At 37.3% G+C, this 19,427-nt stretch overlaps 1 protein-coding gene across 1 annotated transcript in view; it reads right to left on the minus strand.

Moving 5' to 3' along the window:
* RAB21 (RAB21, member RAS oncogene family) overlaps window positions 1-19,427 on the minus strand; it is a 40,004-nt gene that overhangs the window by 12,002 nt on the left and 8,575 nt on the right. Inside the window, exons 2-6 of the mRNA XM_077775198.1 lie at window positions 14,882-14,941; window positions 14,010-14,117; window positions 11,141-11,204; window positions 3,888-3,942; window positions 3,327-3,415 (exon numbers count right to left, since the gene is read on the minus strand). Coding sequence (XP_077631324.1) covers window positions 3,327-3,415; window positions 3,888-3,942; window positions 11,141-11,204; window positions 14,010-14,117; window positions 14,882-14,941 — 376 coding nt within the window. The remainder of the gene's footprint in view (window positions 1-3,326; window positions 3,416-3,887; window positions 3,943-11,140; window positions 11,205-14,009; window positions 14,118-14,881; window positions 14,942-19,427) is intronic.

Here is a 19,427-nt window from a genome sequence, read left to right on the forward strand (position 1 = left end):
TTTATTTTTGAGAGAGAAAGAGAGACAGAGCACAATCAGGAAAGAGGCAGAGAGAGAGGGACAAAGAATACTAAGCAGGCTCCAGGCTCTGAGCTGTCAGTAAAGCCTGACGTGGGGCTTGAACTCAGGAACCATGAGATTCATGACCTGAGCCCAAGTTGGACACTTAACCAACTGAGCACCCAGTCATCCCATTAAGTTGTTAACGTATTTTAAACTTGATCCCACTGTAATACTCAACATTACTACTCCCCCAGTGATGTTTTATGTTTTTGATGTCATGTTTTACATCTTTTCATCTTACGCATCCCTCAACTAATTATCACAATTATGGTTATTTTCACTACTTTTGTCTTCTAACTTTCATACTAGCTTTATACTCAATTAATATACTACCTTTACTATTTACCTTTCAGTGAGATTTCATCTCTCATGTGTGTTCCTGCTACTAATTAGCACCCTTTCTTTTCAGGTAAAAGAAGTCACTTTAACATATCTTTAAGGCAAGTTTGGCGGTGATGAACTTTAGCTTTTGCTGGTCTGGAAAATTCTTTCTCTCTCCTTCACTCCTGAATGATAGCTTTGTCAGGTAGAGAATTTTTGGTTTGTAGGTGTTTTTCTTTCAGTACTTCGAATATATCATGCCATTCCCTCTGCCCTGTACACTGTTGCTGAAAGGTCTGCTGATAATCTTATGGGGAGCCTCCTATATGTAACAAGCTGTTTTTGTCTTACCCCTTTTAATATTCTCTCCTTGTCTTTTACTTTTAATATTTTAATTATAATGTATCTTCGGTGTGGATTACTTTAGGTTCCTCTTATTTGGAACTCTCTGGGCTTCCAGGACTTGGATATCTGTTTCCTTACCCAGGTTTTTAGCCATTATTTCCTCAAGTAAGATTTCTGCCCTCCTCTCTCTCTTCTTTTGGGATTCCTATGATACAAATGTTGGGGTGCTTGATATTGTCCCATAAATACCTTAAACTATCTTCACTTTTTTTTCCCCATGTTTTTTCTTTTTGCTACTCTGATTGGGTAAGTGCCACTGCCTTGTCTTTGTGTTCACTGCTCATTTCTGCTTCATCTAGGCTGATGTTGAATACCTTTGGGGGTATTTTTCAGTTCATTTATTGTTTTCTTCAGCTCTATGGCTTCTATTTAGTATTTTCTTATATTTTCCATCTCCTGTTGAAATTCTGAGGATCTTTATAACCATCACTCTGAACTCTTTATCAGGTAAGTTACTTATCTCTGTCTCATTAAGGTTTTTTCCTGAGATTTTATCTTGTTCTTTCATTTGGAACATATTCCTATTTCTCCATATTGCTTTCTATACAGTAAACGGAACAGTTAATCAGGACTTCCGGAGGAGAGCTTTTACACACATCTGGTGCCCCAATTTTTGCATCTGCCACCTAGGAAACACCTCTTGATCACCTGACCTGAAGGCCAAGGGAGCCTGTATTCTTGGTCCTGATTTTTTATTTGAGAGAGATAGAGCATAAGCAGAGAAGGGGACAGAAGGAGAGAAAGAGAATCTCAAGCAGGCTCTACACTCAGTGCTGAGCCTGACACAGGGCTTGATCCCATGACCCTGCAGTCATGACCTAAGCTGAAATCAAGAGTTGGATGCTTAACTGACTGAACCACCTAGGTACCCTAAGCCTCCCTCACTTTAAGTTAACGTGATCAGCTGCCTCTGACCTGGGCTCTGGGGCAGGTGAGTCCAAGCACACAGCCCTTTAAGAGCAGTTTTTCAGGGCACCTGAGTGGCTCAGTTGGTTAAGCTGCAGACTTTGGCTAAGGTCATGATCTCACTTTTTGTTGAGTTTGAGTCCCACAAGGGTGAGCTCAAGCCCTGCATTGGATGAGATTGAGCCCTGCTTCTCTCTCTCTGACCCTCAAGGGACTCCCCCCGCCCCTTGCTCACTTGAGCTCTTCTCTCTCAAAAAAAAGTTTTTCGGACTGCTTCAGTATCATAGGTCTTGGGATATGAGAGACATGCTGATTTTTTTTTTAATGTTTTATTTATTTCTGAGAGAGAGAGAGAGAGAGAGAGAGACACAGAGCGTGAGCAGGGGAGGGTCAGAGAGAGACGGAGACACAGAATCCGAAGACAGGCTCCAGGCTCTGAGCTGGCTGTCAGCAGAGCCCAACGCGGGGCTTGAACCCACAAACCGTGAGATCATGACCTGAGCCGAAGTTGGATGCTTAACCAACTGAGCCACCCAGGCGTCCCGACATGCTGATTTTTAAAGTTAGATATTTGGGGGACTCATCTCTCATTAATGTCTTAAAAGTTGAGATGCCCACTGTGGGGTTCAAAATCTTCACTTTTTAGGGAGAAACTATGCGTTTTAAGTTCTCTTCTGGTTGTGGGTCATCATACCAGGGATGTGGTTTATAGCAACATTGTGTTTCAGCCTCTTCTACCTTCTTCAGTGTGTTTTTCTTATTCTTTGTCTAATGTATAGTTGTCATTCAGCAAGACTTTGTTTTTTAAAGAGGAAATTGTTCCATATGTAGTTTTAGACTCAGTGTGTCCACGAGAAAAGATAAGTTCAAGATCTTCTGATGTTACTATCTTGAAGCAAAACCTCAATAATTTTTCTTCTAAATTTTTTTTTAAATAATTATTTTGAGAGAGCGTAAGGAAGGGGCAGACAAAGAGGGAGACAGAGAATCCCAAGTAGGCTCTGCACAAGTACTGCAGAGCCTGATGTGAGGTTTGAACTCATGAACCGTGAGATTATGAACTGAGCTGAAACCAAGAGTCAGATGCTTAACCAACTGAGCCACCCAGGCGCCCATACTCAATGTGGGGCTTCAACTCACAACCTTGAGATCAAGAGCCACATGCCCTGCCAGCTGAGCTAGCCAGGCACCCCATAATAATTTCTTAATATCATCAAATATCCAGTGAATGTTTATATAATCCCTATTGTTTGACAAATGTCCTTTTTCACTACTTTGTCAAATCAGGATCCAAATAAGGTCCATCCATTGCAACAGGTTGTTACATCTCTTAAATCTGTTTTAATCTGTATACTGTTTTTATTTTTGACAGTTATGTATTTAAAGTGCATTTAGCACATACCATATTCACTAATTTCGTATCCATTAACTACTGCTTAAAATAGAGCTAAGGTAGGTATTTAAGCTAAAAAATGAGTTTAAGAAAAAAATATTAAGTAAATAAGAGTACTGGTAGATGTGACAAATCATCAGTGTGGTCATTAATTGAGACTGTAAAACATCACTTAAAAATATTATCAATATTTTTAAAAGAGCTATTTCTAAAACATATAAAGTCTGAATACACCTACTTTTACAAAGGTCAAGAAAGAGTTCCTCAATTCCTTTGTTCTGTTTGGCTGAAGTGTGATAATGTTTTGCTCCCACAGATTCTGCATACCTTAAAAAAATAAAAAGAGTAACATCAGTGATTGATACAAAAAAATTTTCATTTTTGTCATGTTTTAAGTAGCAATTTTAGTGACTTATTACTAATTAACCCACACTGGGTTAAATTAAGATACACCGAACCAAATTTTAATTAAGAACTTGAGAATAACAACACTTGATTGAAATTTTTGAGTTAATTTGGAACCCAAATACAAGTCTTTGTGATTCACTATTTGATTATGATAGCTTTCTTTTGCATCACTCTTTATATTTTTTACTGAGATCAAAAAGAGAAGTGAGAATGGAGTATCTTTAAATGTCAAAAGTCCAGAAATTACCAACATAAACATGCTTCACTGATTCCAATAGCTCATTTTAGATTAAGAGGTTTCAGTAGTACATAAATGGTAAAGCACACTGTGCAAAGAGAAGGACTGCTACCAGGGAGTGACAGGAGGGAGGGAGAAAGGGAGACCACTTACGATTCTGCTTCTTGAATGGAAACATGTCTCTCCTTTTCCAAGTCTATTTTATTACCTAGTTTGAAAAAGATGCCAATTCTTAATATTGATTCATTTTTACAATACAACGAAGCCAATTCTAAATACACAATTGCCATTCTAATACTTGGAAAAACAACACAAATCCCCATCAAACTTCTACACGTCCTGAAACTATAAAGTTAAACCCTATGATATAAGGGTAGATCATGTCTGTCAAGGTAAATGCCTCAACCTCCTTCAAGTGGCCCAATGCAAATCCCTCCTGAAGGTGCCATCTCTGTCAGAGAAATTAACTTTTCCAAAGAGATGGGCACTAGTCTTTGATTTAGGATATAACAGAGACAACCTTCACTTGGGAACCTAGGGATAAACCTATGATTCTTAGCCAAGTGTAAATGGTCCCCAATCAACATAGAAGCAGTGAATAATTGAGCAAGGCTATCTTACTATTCATGAAAGACATTAGGCTAGCGTAAGGGTATTTGGTATTATGGCTCTTTAAGCATTTCATCACCACAGGAGAGGAAACTGTTTAACAACTTGAGAGAGCTTAATATATGCATATCATGTGAATTTAAAATTACTGAAAATAAGTTTAACTCTCCTTAAACAGTGGGTCAAAACTGAGATTATGCGGGGCGCCTGGGTGGCTCAGTCAGTTAAGCGTCCGACTTCGGCTCAGGTCATGATCTCATGGTTCGTGGGTTCGAGCCCCGCGTTGGGCTCTGTGCTGACAGCTAGCCCAGAGCCTGGAGCCTGTTTCAGATTCTGTGTCTCCCTCTCTCTCTGACCCTCCCCTGTTCACGCTGTCTCTCTCAGAAATAAAAACATTAAAAACAAAACAAAACTGAGATTATGCTAAAAAACCACCAGAATAAAAGTGAAGAAACTGCAAAATGCAGATTCCTTATTTAAATACAGGGTAGAGGTTGAGGTGAGTTGGCTGGACAGACAGAATACAAAAGAAAGGATATTTCAAACAAATTTATTTTCATTTCTTCTATTTTGACTTAAGGAGGGAAAAGGGAAGCCTTTGTAAATAACATCACCTTTTCTTGGGACTTTAGAGAATCTAGAAGATGATTTCAGATGAAGCACTGACATTAGCACCCAATGAAAGATGCAATGCTTACAACTGAAAAGTCCAAGCCCAGAGGTTCTGTATGTGGAGGGCCTCAAATAATCTGAGCACCCAATTGTGGGCAGCTGCTAGTCACTGTCTGACACCACAGCCAAAGCATGAGAGGGAAATAGATTATATTAAATCTCAGTGATTACCAACAAATTCTGTAATAAACTGTTCTTTCTTTAGGGATCTGTTTACCTTAGCAAGAAAACCATATTAATTCTGATTTTCCACATTATACTTGTCAATAAAATTTTAAATTTGCTAAATATTACAGCCAATATAGCCAACAGTCAGCAGAAGAAAAACAAAGTGTTTTATGCTATGAAGAATGCAAAAAGCACCACCTAGTGGTCTGTGGTCCCAACACAGGCACAAGATTCTGCCATGAGTCTCGATCAAGACTTTTGTTCCAATTACCTAAAACCCTGAGTTGTTTTTTGCAGTATTTAATGGCTCTGTCTTCAAATTCCACCAGGATTATCAATATCTGTTTTTGAAAAAATGAGGATACAGAAAGTAGATAATTTGAGTACTGCCTCAAATGAATATTTGGGGGAAATTATTCAGACACTGCTATGATCTAATATTATCTGATGACACTTTAAACTTACCTAACCTTAATAAATCTAGTTATCATTAAAATAGCTACCTTAATAACTTAATCATTTTTTAAACAAAAAATTTTTGTTTACTACTATTTCTTTGAACAATCAGTATTCATAAGGGATTGATAGCACAGATTAAGTGAGAAAAAAAAACTGCATTTTGGTGACTTTTCCAAAACTGAAAACTTTTTAAGTGCCTATAGTTCTTTTAAAAGCAAGACATCTAGGGGCGCCTGGGGGCTCAGTCAGTTGAACGTCTGACTTTGGCTCAGGTCACGATCTCATGGTTCATGAGCTTGTGCCCTGAGTTGGGCTCTGTCCTAACAGCTTAGAGCCTGGATCCTGCTTCAAATTCTGTGTCTCCCTCTCTCGCTCTGCCCCTCCCCTGCTCATACTTTGTCTATCTCTCTCTCTCTCTCAAAAATAAATAAAAACATTAAAAATTTTTTTAAAAAGCAAGAGATCTAAAGAATTAAGGCTTTGAGGCTCATATCTGTTTCAATATTACTATGCAGCTACATAGGGAACTTTCTAAATAAGCTTGAAACACCTGAAAAAAGATTACCACCAAGTACAGTACTATAAAGATTAGGAAAAATTGGCTGAAGGTACTGAAGAGTAAGATGAAAAGCCACCCTGCTAAGAAGTAAAAACTTGTTATCTTTTTTATAAATACACACTTGAATTAAGATCATGGAAGGGACATACCCATTGCTAAGGGCGGATGGCCTAATGGCAATAAAGAGCTAGAAGCCTGTTTTGCTAAGACTCAATAGTGTGTGGCCTAATCAATCAAAAGAAGCTTTCAAAGGCTTTAAACCTGATAAAACTTGTTTTCTGTCCTGGGTCACTTCATAACTATATAATTTGGGGGACATGACTAACCTCTCTTAGTATCACTTTGTAGAAATGTAGCCAACAAACTTAGCACAGTTGATGTGAAAATATATGTAAAAGGCTTAGTATATAGCATACACTTAATAAGGAGCAGTTATTAGTATCAGCCATATTCATCACAGTGAATGATCAAATGGAAAATCAATACTGTTATGAGAAAATTAAAGCCCATGACAGGCAACACACTTTTTACCACCACCCTGCTGGCTTCATCTAGCTTATTTAGTTAATCTAACACTCTAGGAAATCTTCCTTTAATATCCCCACCCCCTCAAATTTAGTTAGGTTTGCTTTTGTGCTACCATAACACTCTGTACTTCCCCTGTCATTGCATTTACTGTAATATATAATAATAGTTTGTTTTTCTCCCTCTTCCTATACATAAGCTCTGGGAAGAAAAGGACAACATCTATTTTGTTCACTTACTCTTTTCATTTTTATTTAAAAAACTTTTTCATGTTTATTTATTTGGGGGGAGGAGAGAGAGAGAAGGAGACAGAGTCCAAGTGGGGGAGGGGCAGAGGGAGGCAGACAGAGAATCCAAAGCAGGCTCCAGGCTCTGAGCTGTCAGCACAGAGCCCGCCTCAGGGCTCAAACTCAAATATCACGAGATCATGACCTGAGCCGAAGTCAGACACTTAACCAACTCAGCCACCCAGATGCTCCTTTCCAATTACTCTTATACTACAATATTCCCAGAGTTGGTACATAGTAAGCAATTTATATAGTGTTGGTTAAGACTATGGGCTTGATGTAGCAGACACACCTAAGTTAAAATCCCAGGTCTACTCTATTTAGCTATGTACTTTAGGAAGTATCAAACTCTTAGCCTACTTCTCATATGTGAAATGGAAATAGCAACGATACCTTCTTGTAGTGTTGCCAGAAGACTTACTGAAATCATAAATGTGTGGTACTTAGAACTTAATAAATGGTAACTATTATTAAAAATAACTGTTTGTTTAATAAACACACAAATGTTAAGGACAAACTAGAAGCAAAATACTATCAAGCAAACCAACCACAGCTAAGAATGCTAATCATTGGACTAATTAAAATTGAGAGGAAAAAACCTTTGCTAGCTAAATACGGGATTCTCCATTACTGGTTAACACATTATAAGTGGTTTAGATAAGGACTATTTAATTTACATGAAAAAGCCCATATTGTCAAATATAAAGATTCAGAAACATTGTAAGTTAAAGTTCCTACACTTAGGTTTAAATAACTTAATTACAAAACAACAAGATGGGAAAAGCTTGACAGAAGAGCAATACTTATAAAACAGTGATTCAGATTTTTGTTAACTATAATCTATAATCTATGTACGAGAGACACTGAATTGACATGGATGCCAAAAAGTGTATTCAATCTTGGCCAATGTTGGTAGAATGACAATGGAGAATTTTAAAGACAGCCAAGTATATACACTGGCTCAATAATGTCTAGATTCGGGGTGCATGGGTGGCTTAGTCAGTTGGGCTTCCAACTTCAGCTCAGGTCATGGTCTTGCAGTTTGTGAGTTTGAGCATCAGGCTCTGTGCTAACAAATAGCTCAGAGCCTGGAGCCTGCTTCAGATTCTATTTCCTTCTCCCCTGCTCAAAAAGAAATAAACGTTAAAAAAAAATTTTTTTAAACAATGTCTAGACTGTAGTATTCAAGTGTAGAAGACACACTTATATATGGAAATAAACCTAGGAAAAAGTAATCAGGACAATGAGAATGTCTAAAAGTTCCAAATGAAAAACAAATGAAGACTTAGAGAAGTGAATGAAGACCTTCACTTCAGGTGAACCATACAAATGTTTGAAGGACTGACTGTATTATGTAAAGGAAAAGGAACAAATATTTGTCAAATGCCTTCTCTATGCCAAGTGTTTATTATTGAATTTTCACCACAATCCTAGGAAATAATGTTATTGTTTTTAATTTAGTAATAAAACAGAAAAAACACTGAACTGCTATAAAAAGTAGAATGAAAATCAATAGGGGATAAAATAATGTAAATGACTACGAATAACAAAAGAAAAATTATGGAATACTCATAAAGTACTAGAGAGCAGAGAATAAAATGAACTACAACTAAATACAAGAACATAGGGGAATCCTGCAAGCATAATGTAAAGGCCCCCCAAAAAAATCAGATAGAAGAGTTCATACTATATGATTCCATTTATATAAAATTCAAAACAAAGCTAGTCCACGCAGTAAAAAGTCAAGACAGTATCTGGAGGTGGGCGATGGTGATGGGAAGGCACTGGGGTAGTGTTGGGACAAAAAAGAAACAGGTGAGTCCTCTAAGTTACTGTTTAAACAGATACATTAACATTGTGAAATTCTCCTTGTGCAGTAAGTGGGCTCTCAAAATTCTTTCATCACTGAATTATAACAAAATTCCATGTCACACATGCCAACAGAAAAGGAGAGGTTTTTATACTTCATACCAATCATTATTAAACATTATATAACATTAAATGAGGATTATCTAACTCTACGAGGGGCAATAAGCTACTAGATCCAATATTCCTAAACCTTCTTAGAGTATGAATATGAAGAATATACAAATCAAATTATTTCATAAGCTTTATTTATCCAGCTATTTTTTAAAATATTTTTATTTACTTTTGAGAGGGAGACAGAGAGCAAGCAGGGGAGGGGCAGTGAGACAGGGAGACACAGAATCTGAAACAGGCTCCAGGCTCTGAGCTGTCAGTACAGAGCCTGACAAGGGCCTCATAACACCCGAAGCACGAAATCATGACCTGAGCTGAAGTTGGAAGCTTAACTGACTGAGCTACCCAGGTGCCCCTATCCAGTTTTTTGCTTGTTTGTTTTTTAATGTTACTTAGGGGTGCCTGGGTGGCTCAGTCACTTAAGCATCCGACTCTTGATTTTGGCTCAGGTTAGGACGCCAGGGTCGTGGGATCAAACCCTGTGGGGCCCTGCAGATAGTGGGGAGCCTGCTTGGGATTCTCTCTCTCCTTCTCTTTCTGCCCCCCCCCNTGCTCACACACTCTCTCTTTCTCAAAATAAATAAATAAAATTAAAAAACATTACTTTGTAACCTTGGTCAAGTCACAAGCTCTGGGGGCTTCTTTGACTTTACGTATATGTTAATCATTTCTTTCCGTCTTCTGAGAGATAACCAGAATCTCCAATAATCAAATCTTCTTCAGTCATCCACCTACTGTGGCCACTTCCACTCCCAGTAAGTCCCAGATACTAGACAAAGCCAGGCCAAACTCAGTAATGACTAGCTGCAGCTTTGGCCCAAACTCCCACACAGTTTATTACTCCAGGGTTCCATTCTGAAATACTCCTGCCATCTAGCCTAACATCTAGCATCTAGACTTAAAAAACAGGCCAGACCATCTCTATGGCCTTTTCTCCTAGACTTGTGCCCTGAACTGGAACTGTAAAGTTTACCAATTTAATGGTGACACAATGTAAGAAATCTAAATTTTAGTTAAAAAAATTTCTTAAAAAAGCCAAATACACCCAAATCAATCATTCCATTCTAGGTCCTCTACTAAATCCACCCTGGTTTTCCCTAAGCCATTTTTACCCTTCCAGTCATGCAGAAAGGAAGCAAGAAATCAGTATGAGGTTACTCATCATAAGAATTAATAACAAAGCACAGGTATCAGAATGATTTCAATTTGTATCCCATCTCTGATAGCTGCCTGATAACGGACACATTAAATTATCTCCAGGGATCAGCTTCCTCTATAGATCCCTCATAAGGTTATGAGGATTACATGAGATAATATCTACTAAGAGCATAGCATAGTGTGTGGTATACTTTCTTGCTCAATAATCAGTTATTAGATCATAGAAATAATAATCTAAAGAAAAAGGGAACCAAAGAGAAATTCCAGAAGTCCAAGAGTGAGTTCTACAGTTCCTTTATTTTTCCTATTAAGAATATTCCTCCAGGGGCGCCTAAGTGGCTCAGTCGGTTAAGAGTCTGACTTTCGCTTAGGTCATGATCTCGCGGTTCGTGGGTTCGAGCCCCGCGTTGGGCTCTGTGCTGACTGCCAGCTCAGAGCCTGGAGCCTATTTCAGAGTCTGTGTCTCCCTCTCTCTCTGACCCTCCCCTGCTCACGCTGTCTCTCTCTCTCTCCTAGAAATAAATAAAAATATTAAAAAATAAAAAAGAATATTCCTCTACACTAATATCATAATCTATTCATATCCTTGGAGTCCAATTTGTCCTTAACTCAAAAATGTGTATAGTTAAATGTATAAAACAAGAATACTTGCTTGAGTCATTAGCTTTAATTTTATTTTAAATTCGTTTCTAAATTCTTTTTTTCTAAAGAAAATCTTACAGTGAAAAACTAAAGATCAAATTGAAGCAAGGCTGGGAGTTGCAGCCTTACATGGTTAGTTTCCCACTTGTTCCCCAAGCCCTTCCCTGAAGTTTGAATCTCCTGAAAGACTACTTCCAAATCCTAACTTATCCTAAAATATTGAATGTTAAAATGTCATTCCTCTTCTTTTCTCACATAACTTTAAAAATGAGAATTACTTATTTGCTTTTCTCTAATAAAACATCAGAAAACAGAGGACATTTTTTTTAAAAAGTGATGATGCTTACCAACTATACATAAACAGATTTCATTTCCCAACATTTTCCGTAATTCTTTGACCCAGTTTTTTACCTGTGTGTACAAAAGAGTAAATATTAAAACAATTCTTGTTACAATGACCACTATTACAATACCCCAAACCCCACAATGCCAAAATACCGCAGAATTTGTCTAACAGCCCATATATTTAGGTGTTTCTAGAAATGATTAACTTAGGATCATACTTTGATGGATCATATTGCAAACTGCACACAAACATCCAATGGAATGATTTATCTCTATAACTGTATATACTATAGACAGAGACACTTCTAATTATCAATTTTCATAAATCTTGCACAGAGCCAAACCAAGCTATTTACCTGAGCAAAAGCATGTCAACCACTGCCTCTGATAACAGATGCTTGCAGAGTCACTTTGAACTTAAAAATATCAAGCTTAAAATTAAAAGTCTTTATTGGTTGGGGTGCCTGTGTGGCTCAGTCAGTTAAGTGTCTGACTCTTGATTTCAGTTCAGGTCATGACCTCACGATTCCCGAGTTCAAGCCCCACGTCAGGCTCTGTGTTGGCAGTGTGGAGCCTGCTTGGAATTCCTTCTCTCTCTTTCTGCCCCTCCCTTGCTCATGCATTTTCTCTCTCTCTCTCAAAATAAATGAATAAACACTTTAAAATTTTTTTTAAAAAGTCTTCATTGGTTCCAAATTAGAGGGCATAGAAGTTTCTGTATCATACACTTAAAGGGGTGAAAAATGTAAACGGACACCAAGAATGGCAAAATAAATTTTCATCCTTTAGTGTATGACAGTATTTTTCAACTTCAGCAATACTGATATTTTGGCTCAGATTCTTTGTTGTGAGGGACTATTCTGTGCAATGTATGGTATTTAGCAGTATCCCTGGCTTCCTATCCACTAGATATCATTCAGTACTATCCTCCAGCTGTGACAACCAAAGATGTCTCCAGTCATTGTCACCTCCTGGTGGAAACCACTGGTGTACAAAGACTCCAGTAACAAACACATTTTTCACTCTGAATGAAGCACAGCAGTAGGCGCAGTTGAGAGTAAATTCAAATTAAGTAAATTAATCTTTTGAACTCATGATTTTAAATATATTGATTATAATAAAATATGAAAAAGAACAAACTTGAATACCTCCTTTCATTTTTTGTAATGCAATTTAATTTGTAAGTAATCAAATCACACAGAACTGATATACCTTCTATTTCCCTTCCCTGTAAAGCAGGGCTAGCCTTGTAACTTGCTTTGACCAAGGGAATATGGCAGAAGTAATGCTATGCCAGCTTCAGACTTAAGCCTTAAGAGGGCCTGGCAGCTACTCTTGGGATCCACTTGTTACATAAGCAGCTTAGGCTAAAATATGGAATAGTGAGAGAGCATGTGGAGAGAGCATTGGAGGATAAGAAAACAGATGGAGTGAACGGCCATATGGAGGAGAACAGGCCTTCCTGGATGGTCCTGACCCAGCCAAACTCCAAGTTCAATATAGCTGCACGAGTGACACCACATGACCTGCCTAGTCAACCCACAAAATCATGAGATTAATACATCAGTGTTTTAAACCACCAAGCTTTGGGGGTTTTGTGATGTAGCAAGAGATAACTGATCACTTTTCAACTTAAAAGACTCAAACTTTTCTTAATAAAACACTCAAACCATTTCTACTTATGCCAAAAGGTAGGAAGGGATAACAAATAGCAGCCCCAAAATAAAATTTTCAGGAATCATTAAACCCACAAGTTACTTATCATGTCATTTTTCTATTCCTGGAACTAAATTTTTCCACATGTAATAATCCAAAGATTGACACACACACACATACACACATACTTGAATCTGTAACAGCAAGTAATTTCAACAGGAACAAACCTGAAAGTTAAGGTAGGAAAACATTCTGCCTTGGAAATCACCCCTTTTAGTTCACACCCCTGAATATTTATTCTATGAGGGGCTTTCAGAGGACGGTTCAAATAAACAATTAGTCACCATCCTGACTGATGATAATTCAGAGGTAAATTTAATGGTAACTTATTTTTGGTCCAAACAACTTCAAAAACTCTACATTTGTGGTGTATGTTTAAAAGAGGGGTAAAAAAAATGAAAAAACTTTAAAATAAACACTACCTAGACTGTCATTTCAAACTTATATCCTCCAGGACATTTAGTGAGAAAAAAGAGCTTAATTCAATTTAGTTCTTCTTTATCATCTTTCTTTTAAAAATATTTAGTGTTTTATTTTTATTTTTGAGAAATACAGAGTGCAATATTTTTTAAAGGTGATTTAATGTTTACTTATTTTTGAGAGAGTGAGACACAGCAAGAGTTAAGTAGGGACAGAGAGAGAGATGGAGACATAAAATGTGAAAAAAGCTCCAGGCTCCGAGCTGTTAGCAGAGTCTGACATGGGGCTCAAACTCAGGAATGGCAAGATCATGACCTGAGCCAAAGTCAGTTGCTTAACCAACTCAGCCACCCAGGCGCCCTCTTCTTTTTCACTTTTACAATTAGATAGCCCGTGCAAGCATACCAAGTATATGGAATCAAGAAATAGATGTGATTTTTCTTTAACAAGGAGAAAAATAGCACTTCAATTTTTCTGGCTTTATTTCAAATTATTTCCCTCTCCTAATATCTGAGAAAGCCATGTAATAAAACTATTAATAACTGTTATTCAAAATGTAAACATGAATTAAATACTGCATTAAGAAATATGAGTGGTAATCATTTATGTACAAACTATATTTTACTTTTAAAACCAAGACTCCTCACGTTAGTAAACAAAGGCATGTGAATGGAGACTTGAAAAATCAGTGTTGTTCTTCTATTTAAGTCATCTGCCCATAAGTAAATAGAATACCTTCTGAAAGGAATCTTCATCTGTTATATCATAAACTAAAATAGCTCCATTTGAATCTCTGTAGTAAATTGGACCCAATGCATGGAATCTCTCTTGACCTGCTGTGTCCTAAATAAAGCAACAAATACTTATTAGATCAGAAGAAAAAAAATAAATCTGCTATTGCAACTATAGTAAACTTTTAATTAATTGGAAAGTGGTGAAGTCACAGATAATCTCAAAGCACTGTTAAAAGAAAAAACAACAGGTTATGAAAATTTTTTAGAAGTTATAACCAACAATGTTTTACCATTATTCAAAGGTTACTTTTTCACTCCCAACCCTCTTACTCCTCAGCAATCTTCCCACCCCCACTAAAAAAACAAAACAGACAATTGACAGACAATCAGAATGCCCAAATGGCATTATAAGCCATTATAAGCCAGGGATAAGGCCTTGCCCTAAACTTAGGTTTCCCACAAAGGGAGAAGACAAGGAAAGGGAGTGTGCACCAGAATCATGGGCCAAAAGGTACTCTGATGAACTACCCTCACCCTACCCTCTCCTAGGCACTCCCCTGGAAAACTGGAACAGGGAAACACAGAGGGAAAGTAGGACAGTCAGGCTGTTCAACCACCCTGTTCTTTCTCTGATATGGAATCCCTCTGAGTCTACTCTTCCCCTAGCTCAAAGGTTATGATAAGCAATATTCATGTATACAACTGTATATTAGCCTGAGTTTAGAAAAAAAAATGTTTATTAAAAACAGTTTCAGCTAAACTTCACTTAAAAAGAAAAAAGAAATTCAAATTTCTATTCCTTCAACCAATTAGTTATTAGAGTACCAAGAATAGCAGAAGCCTTCACTAACTCAATTGAAAAGGTTAACTTACCCATATAGCAAGGTTTACTCTTTTCCCACCAATATTTAACTTCTTTGTTAAGAATGAAGCCTAGGAAAAGAGATACATATTAAACAATATTTCATATAAAATGTTTCTTATCCTAAAAACTATAGATGGAAGGATAATCTCATTACAAAATAAGTTATCTGGGAGAAAAAGTAATCATTAAGTTTTTATTAATGACTAAACATTATTTTCACTGAAGACAGAATATTAGTTATATCCTAATACAAAAAAATGGTATTTTGTTTTATGGACACAAGTCATGAAAAAGAAAAACAGAAAACAGTAATTAAATATTTTCCTAGATATTCCCCCTAAAAGTTTTTCTTAGAGCATTTCATTTGATGGCACCTTACCTAATCATTGTAGAAAGAACTAAGAGATTTCTTTTTTTTTTTTTTAATGTTTTATTTATTTCTAGGAGAGAGACAGCATGAGTAGGGGAGGGTCAGAGAGAGAGGGAGTCACAGACTCTGAAACAGGCTCCATGCTCTGAGCTGGCAGTCAGCACAGAGCCTGACGCGGGGCTCGAACCCACGAACCGTGAGATCATGACCCAAGCAAAAGTCGGACGCTTAACCAACTAAGCCACCCAGGCGCCCCAGAACTAAGAGATTTCTAAGTGAGATAAATATTTACAGGTAGTTTACTTAACTGTATGAATACTAATATTATTTGAAATATTCCTGCAATTATTTTATAATTCATTTAATCCATATCTAGTAATTATCTGAAGTACTAATGTCACAGAAATGAAAGGAAATGGTTCTAGCCTTTAAGGAGCTAACAGTATATATATAGCAGATATAAACACGTAAAGAAAAGTACAGTAGCATGTGACAATTGTTAAAAGGGGAGAGACTTGCCAAGTACACTCTAAACAGAGTACTGAGAAAAGAAGTGTAAAGCCTGCCTGGATGAGTCAAAGAGGGCTTCAGAGAGAAAGTGATGATCTCCCCTTTAGGAGTAATACGGGATTTCCCTGACAGATGGGTGAAGCCACTGAAGCCTGAAACATATAACTCCCTCCCCACTGGAGAACCCCAAGGTAGTATGATCAATACCAGAGATGAGACTACAGAAATAGGCAAAGACTGAATGAATTTTAAAAAGTGCTAGGATTCCATGTCTAGATGTAGAGACTTTGTGGGTCTCAATAACACCTGTCCCAAGACTCTAGATATGTATTTTTTTTTAAACGTATACTACAGTCATATGTATTTGGGATATGCAGCATATTGCTCTGCATTCCTTTTGTACATTCATAATACATACTGGCACACTAAGATTCTGCCAAAAGAAAACTAACTGCATGTATACAAGCATTTCCCAAACTCATTTGACCTATTTTCTCTTAGAGAAATGACTAATTCATCCTAAGGAATATGTGTTAAGAATAATACTGTTGATGATAGAGAATTATTGAAGAGTTTTTAAGCACTGGGTAATTATAAGATCTATTTCTTAACAGAATGACTCTGGGGTAGGAAAGGACGTTGGACTGGAAAGGACAGGACTGGACCTGGAGACAGGAAGCTATTACAAAGTTGGAGAGAAAAACAAAAAGGGCCTGAACCAAGTCCACAAAGATAGAAAAGAGAAAACAGAATCTAGAGTAACTGAAGAGGAAATATAATCAGAATTCAGAGTCAGGTGACATTTAAAAAAAGGAATAGAGAACCAAGTCCAAAGTTATGCAGAGACCATCACATTTAGGTATATCCAGATAAAAGAAAGTACAGAGAAATAAGGTAAAACATAAAAAGCTAAGGTGAATTATTACTGAAGAAGGAACCTAGATTTCAGGAAGTACTTTCTGCTGTATGTACACCAAGGAAATGTAGAACTAAGAAAAAGCCAATGAATTTAGTGATTAACTAAGGAATACATAGATAGATACAAATGGCAGAGCAGAGATCAAATCCAGGAATGCCTTCCTTCAAAACCTGAACTACACTGAAAATATTTTATTAAATGAAACAAAGATTACATAGAAAAGGGAATGCATAAAATAAATGGCAAAATAACAAAATAAATAACTGGGAAAATGAGAAGACCAAATATATGTTTTGATAATGAAATTAAATAAAGGAACTCTCCCACTCATTAGAGCAGAGGAGCTAAGAATATGAACTTTGAATCAGAACTATGGACTTGAACCTTAGCTTTGTGACTTATTAGTTGTGTGATCTACCTGACATCAACCATTTTCATGGTTTCAATATCAATGCTATAAGAAGAAATTCAAAATCTGAATCCCATCCAAATATTTACTATATAGGTCAACTTAAATGCCTCTCTTCTCAGATATATTTAAAATTAAACTGATCTTCCTTTCAAAATTGGCTTTCCATTCCAATGTTAGTACTTTATTTTTTTTTATTTTTTATTTTTTAATGTTTTATTTATTTCTAGGAGAGAGAGAGGGAGACGGCGTGAGCAGGGGAGGGTCAGAGAGAGAGGGAGTCACAGACTGAAACAGGCTCCAGGCTCTGAGCTGGCAGTCAGCACAGAGCCCGACGCGGGGCTCGAACCCACGAACCGCGAGATCGTGACCCAAGCGAAAGTCGGACGCTTAAATGACTAAGCCACCTCTTCCTCTCCTGACATTCTGTATTCCAACAAAACAAAACAAAACAAAACAAAACAAAACTACCAAAACTTGTCTTCATATTTCTTCTGGAGTTCTCTGACAACCAATCTCATATTATTATAACTTTGGTCTCACCTCACACTCTAGTCAATATGCCAAATTATTTTCCTAAAGTCTCCATGATTAAAAATGAATCTTACCATAACTCATTGAAGTATTCTAGTAAGATATCATTTTTAATAAGCTTACTTGAACTATATCCCTGCTGGCAGCTAATATCAAAATAACCTTTTTGTGATAAGGTTTGTGGGGATTTCTCAATAAACAAGAATGAATTAGAGCTGATAAAGCTCTATCATTTCCCTTCTTACCATTTCCTTGGAAACTTACCATCAGCTTCCCATGATGAGTTTAAGGGACAGTGTTAAGTCTCTCCTAAGGAACCCTGGATATACAATTTTATGGAAAGATACTCATCAATATTGATTTTTTAAAAAATATTTTTATTTATTTCTAGGAGAGAGAGAGAGACAGCGTGAGCAGGGGAGGGTCAGAGAGAGAGGGAGACACAGACTTCGAAACAGGCTCCAGGCTCCGAGCTGGCAGTCAGCACAGAGCCTGATGCGGGGCTCGAACCCACGAACCGCGAGATCATGACCCAAGCGAAAGTCGGACGCCTAACCGACTAAGCCACCCAGGCGCCCCTCATCAATATTGATTTTAAAAGAAAAAAGAAATAGCCTAAGTGTCCCTCCGTAGGCAATTTTTAAAAGGTATACAAAGACAGCCCATCCATACAGTGAAACTCTACATTTTTATTTCTATTTCTATTGCTAACTGATAATAGCTAACAATTACCAAATGTTTACTTTCCACCAAGTACTGTGCTGAGCACTTTTTATAATGTTATTCATAAGCTTCTCCTTTATAAAAGTTAGGGAACCGTAATCTGCAACTAAAAATCTCTGTTATCTTTGCATCCAAGGACCTCCATAATTGTCCATATCTTCCTAAAATAGCTTCTAGTATTTCTCCACTTACTCTTCACCTTATATGGTTCATATACATTCCTCCAATTCCATTTGTCCATCAAATTCCCCTCTAATTTGGAGGTCTTTTTTCTCTATTTGAATCCCATCTATCCACGTCCAGCTCATGACCCATACTTATCTTCCTTGAATTTTTAAGCTTTCTCATACCACTCATACAATCCACAATGAGTTTCTCTATCTTGAAGAATTACAGGGAACCTAATCTTTACCGTATACCATATACTGCCTTGCTTATATTGCAAGTTATCTTTTCATGGGTAGAAGTCTGTCAACTAGACTACATATTTTTGTTTAACATGCTCATGATGCTTACAATGAAATGGACAGTATTCTAAGAGGTTTTCTTTTTTTTTTTTTAATTTTTTTTTTTTTCCTAGGAGAAAGAGAGAGACAGTGTGAGCAGGGGAGGGTCAGAGAGAGAGGGAGTCACAGACTCTGAAACAGGCTCCAGGCTCTGAGCTGGCAGTCAGCACAGAGCCCGACGCGGGGCTCGAACCCACGAACCGTGAGATCATGACCCAAGCAAAAGTCGGACGCTTAACCGACTAAGCCACCCAGGCGCCCCTCTAAGAGGTTTTCAATATTAACTCATTTAATTGTCATAGTGTCCTAAGTTGATATAATTATCCAAATATTACAGATGTGGAAACTTAGACACAGGAAGGATAAGTATCTTGCCCAAGGTCACATAGTAAGTGACAGAGTGGGATTTGAAATCCAGGTAGGCTGGCTCCAGACACGACTCATAACCACTATGCTAGCGTATCTCCCACAGTGAGATCTGAGATAGTACTTCTCTTCTGGAGAAGGCAGGAGCCAGTGCTGACACACATATACAATAGACACACAAATACTGTTATTATAGGTATAATGTACCTATCTAGGT

This window comes from Crocuta crocuta, unplaced genomic scaffold (genome assembly GCF_008692635.1).
Source record: "Crocuta crocuta isolate KB4526 unplaced genomic scaffold, BGI_CrCroc_1.0 scaffold97, whole genome shotgun sequence".
Taxonomy (NCBI): domain Eukaryota; kingdom Metazoa; phylum Chordata; class Mammalia; order Carnivora; family Hyaenidae; genus Crocuta; species Crocuta crocuta.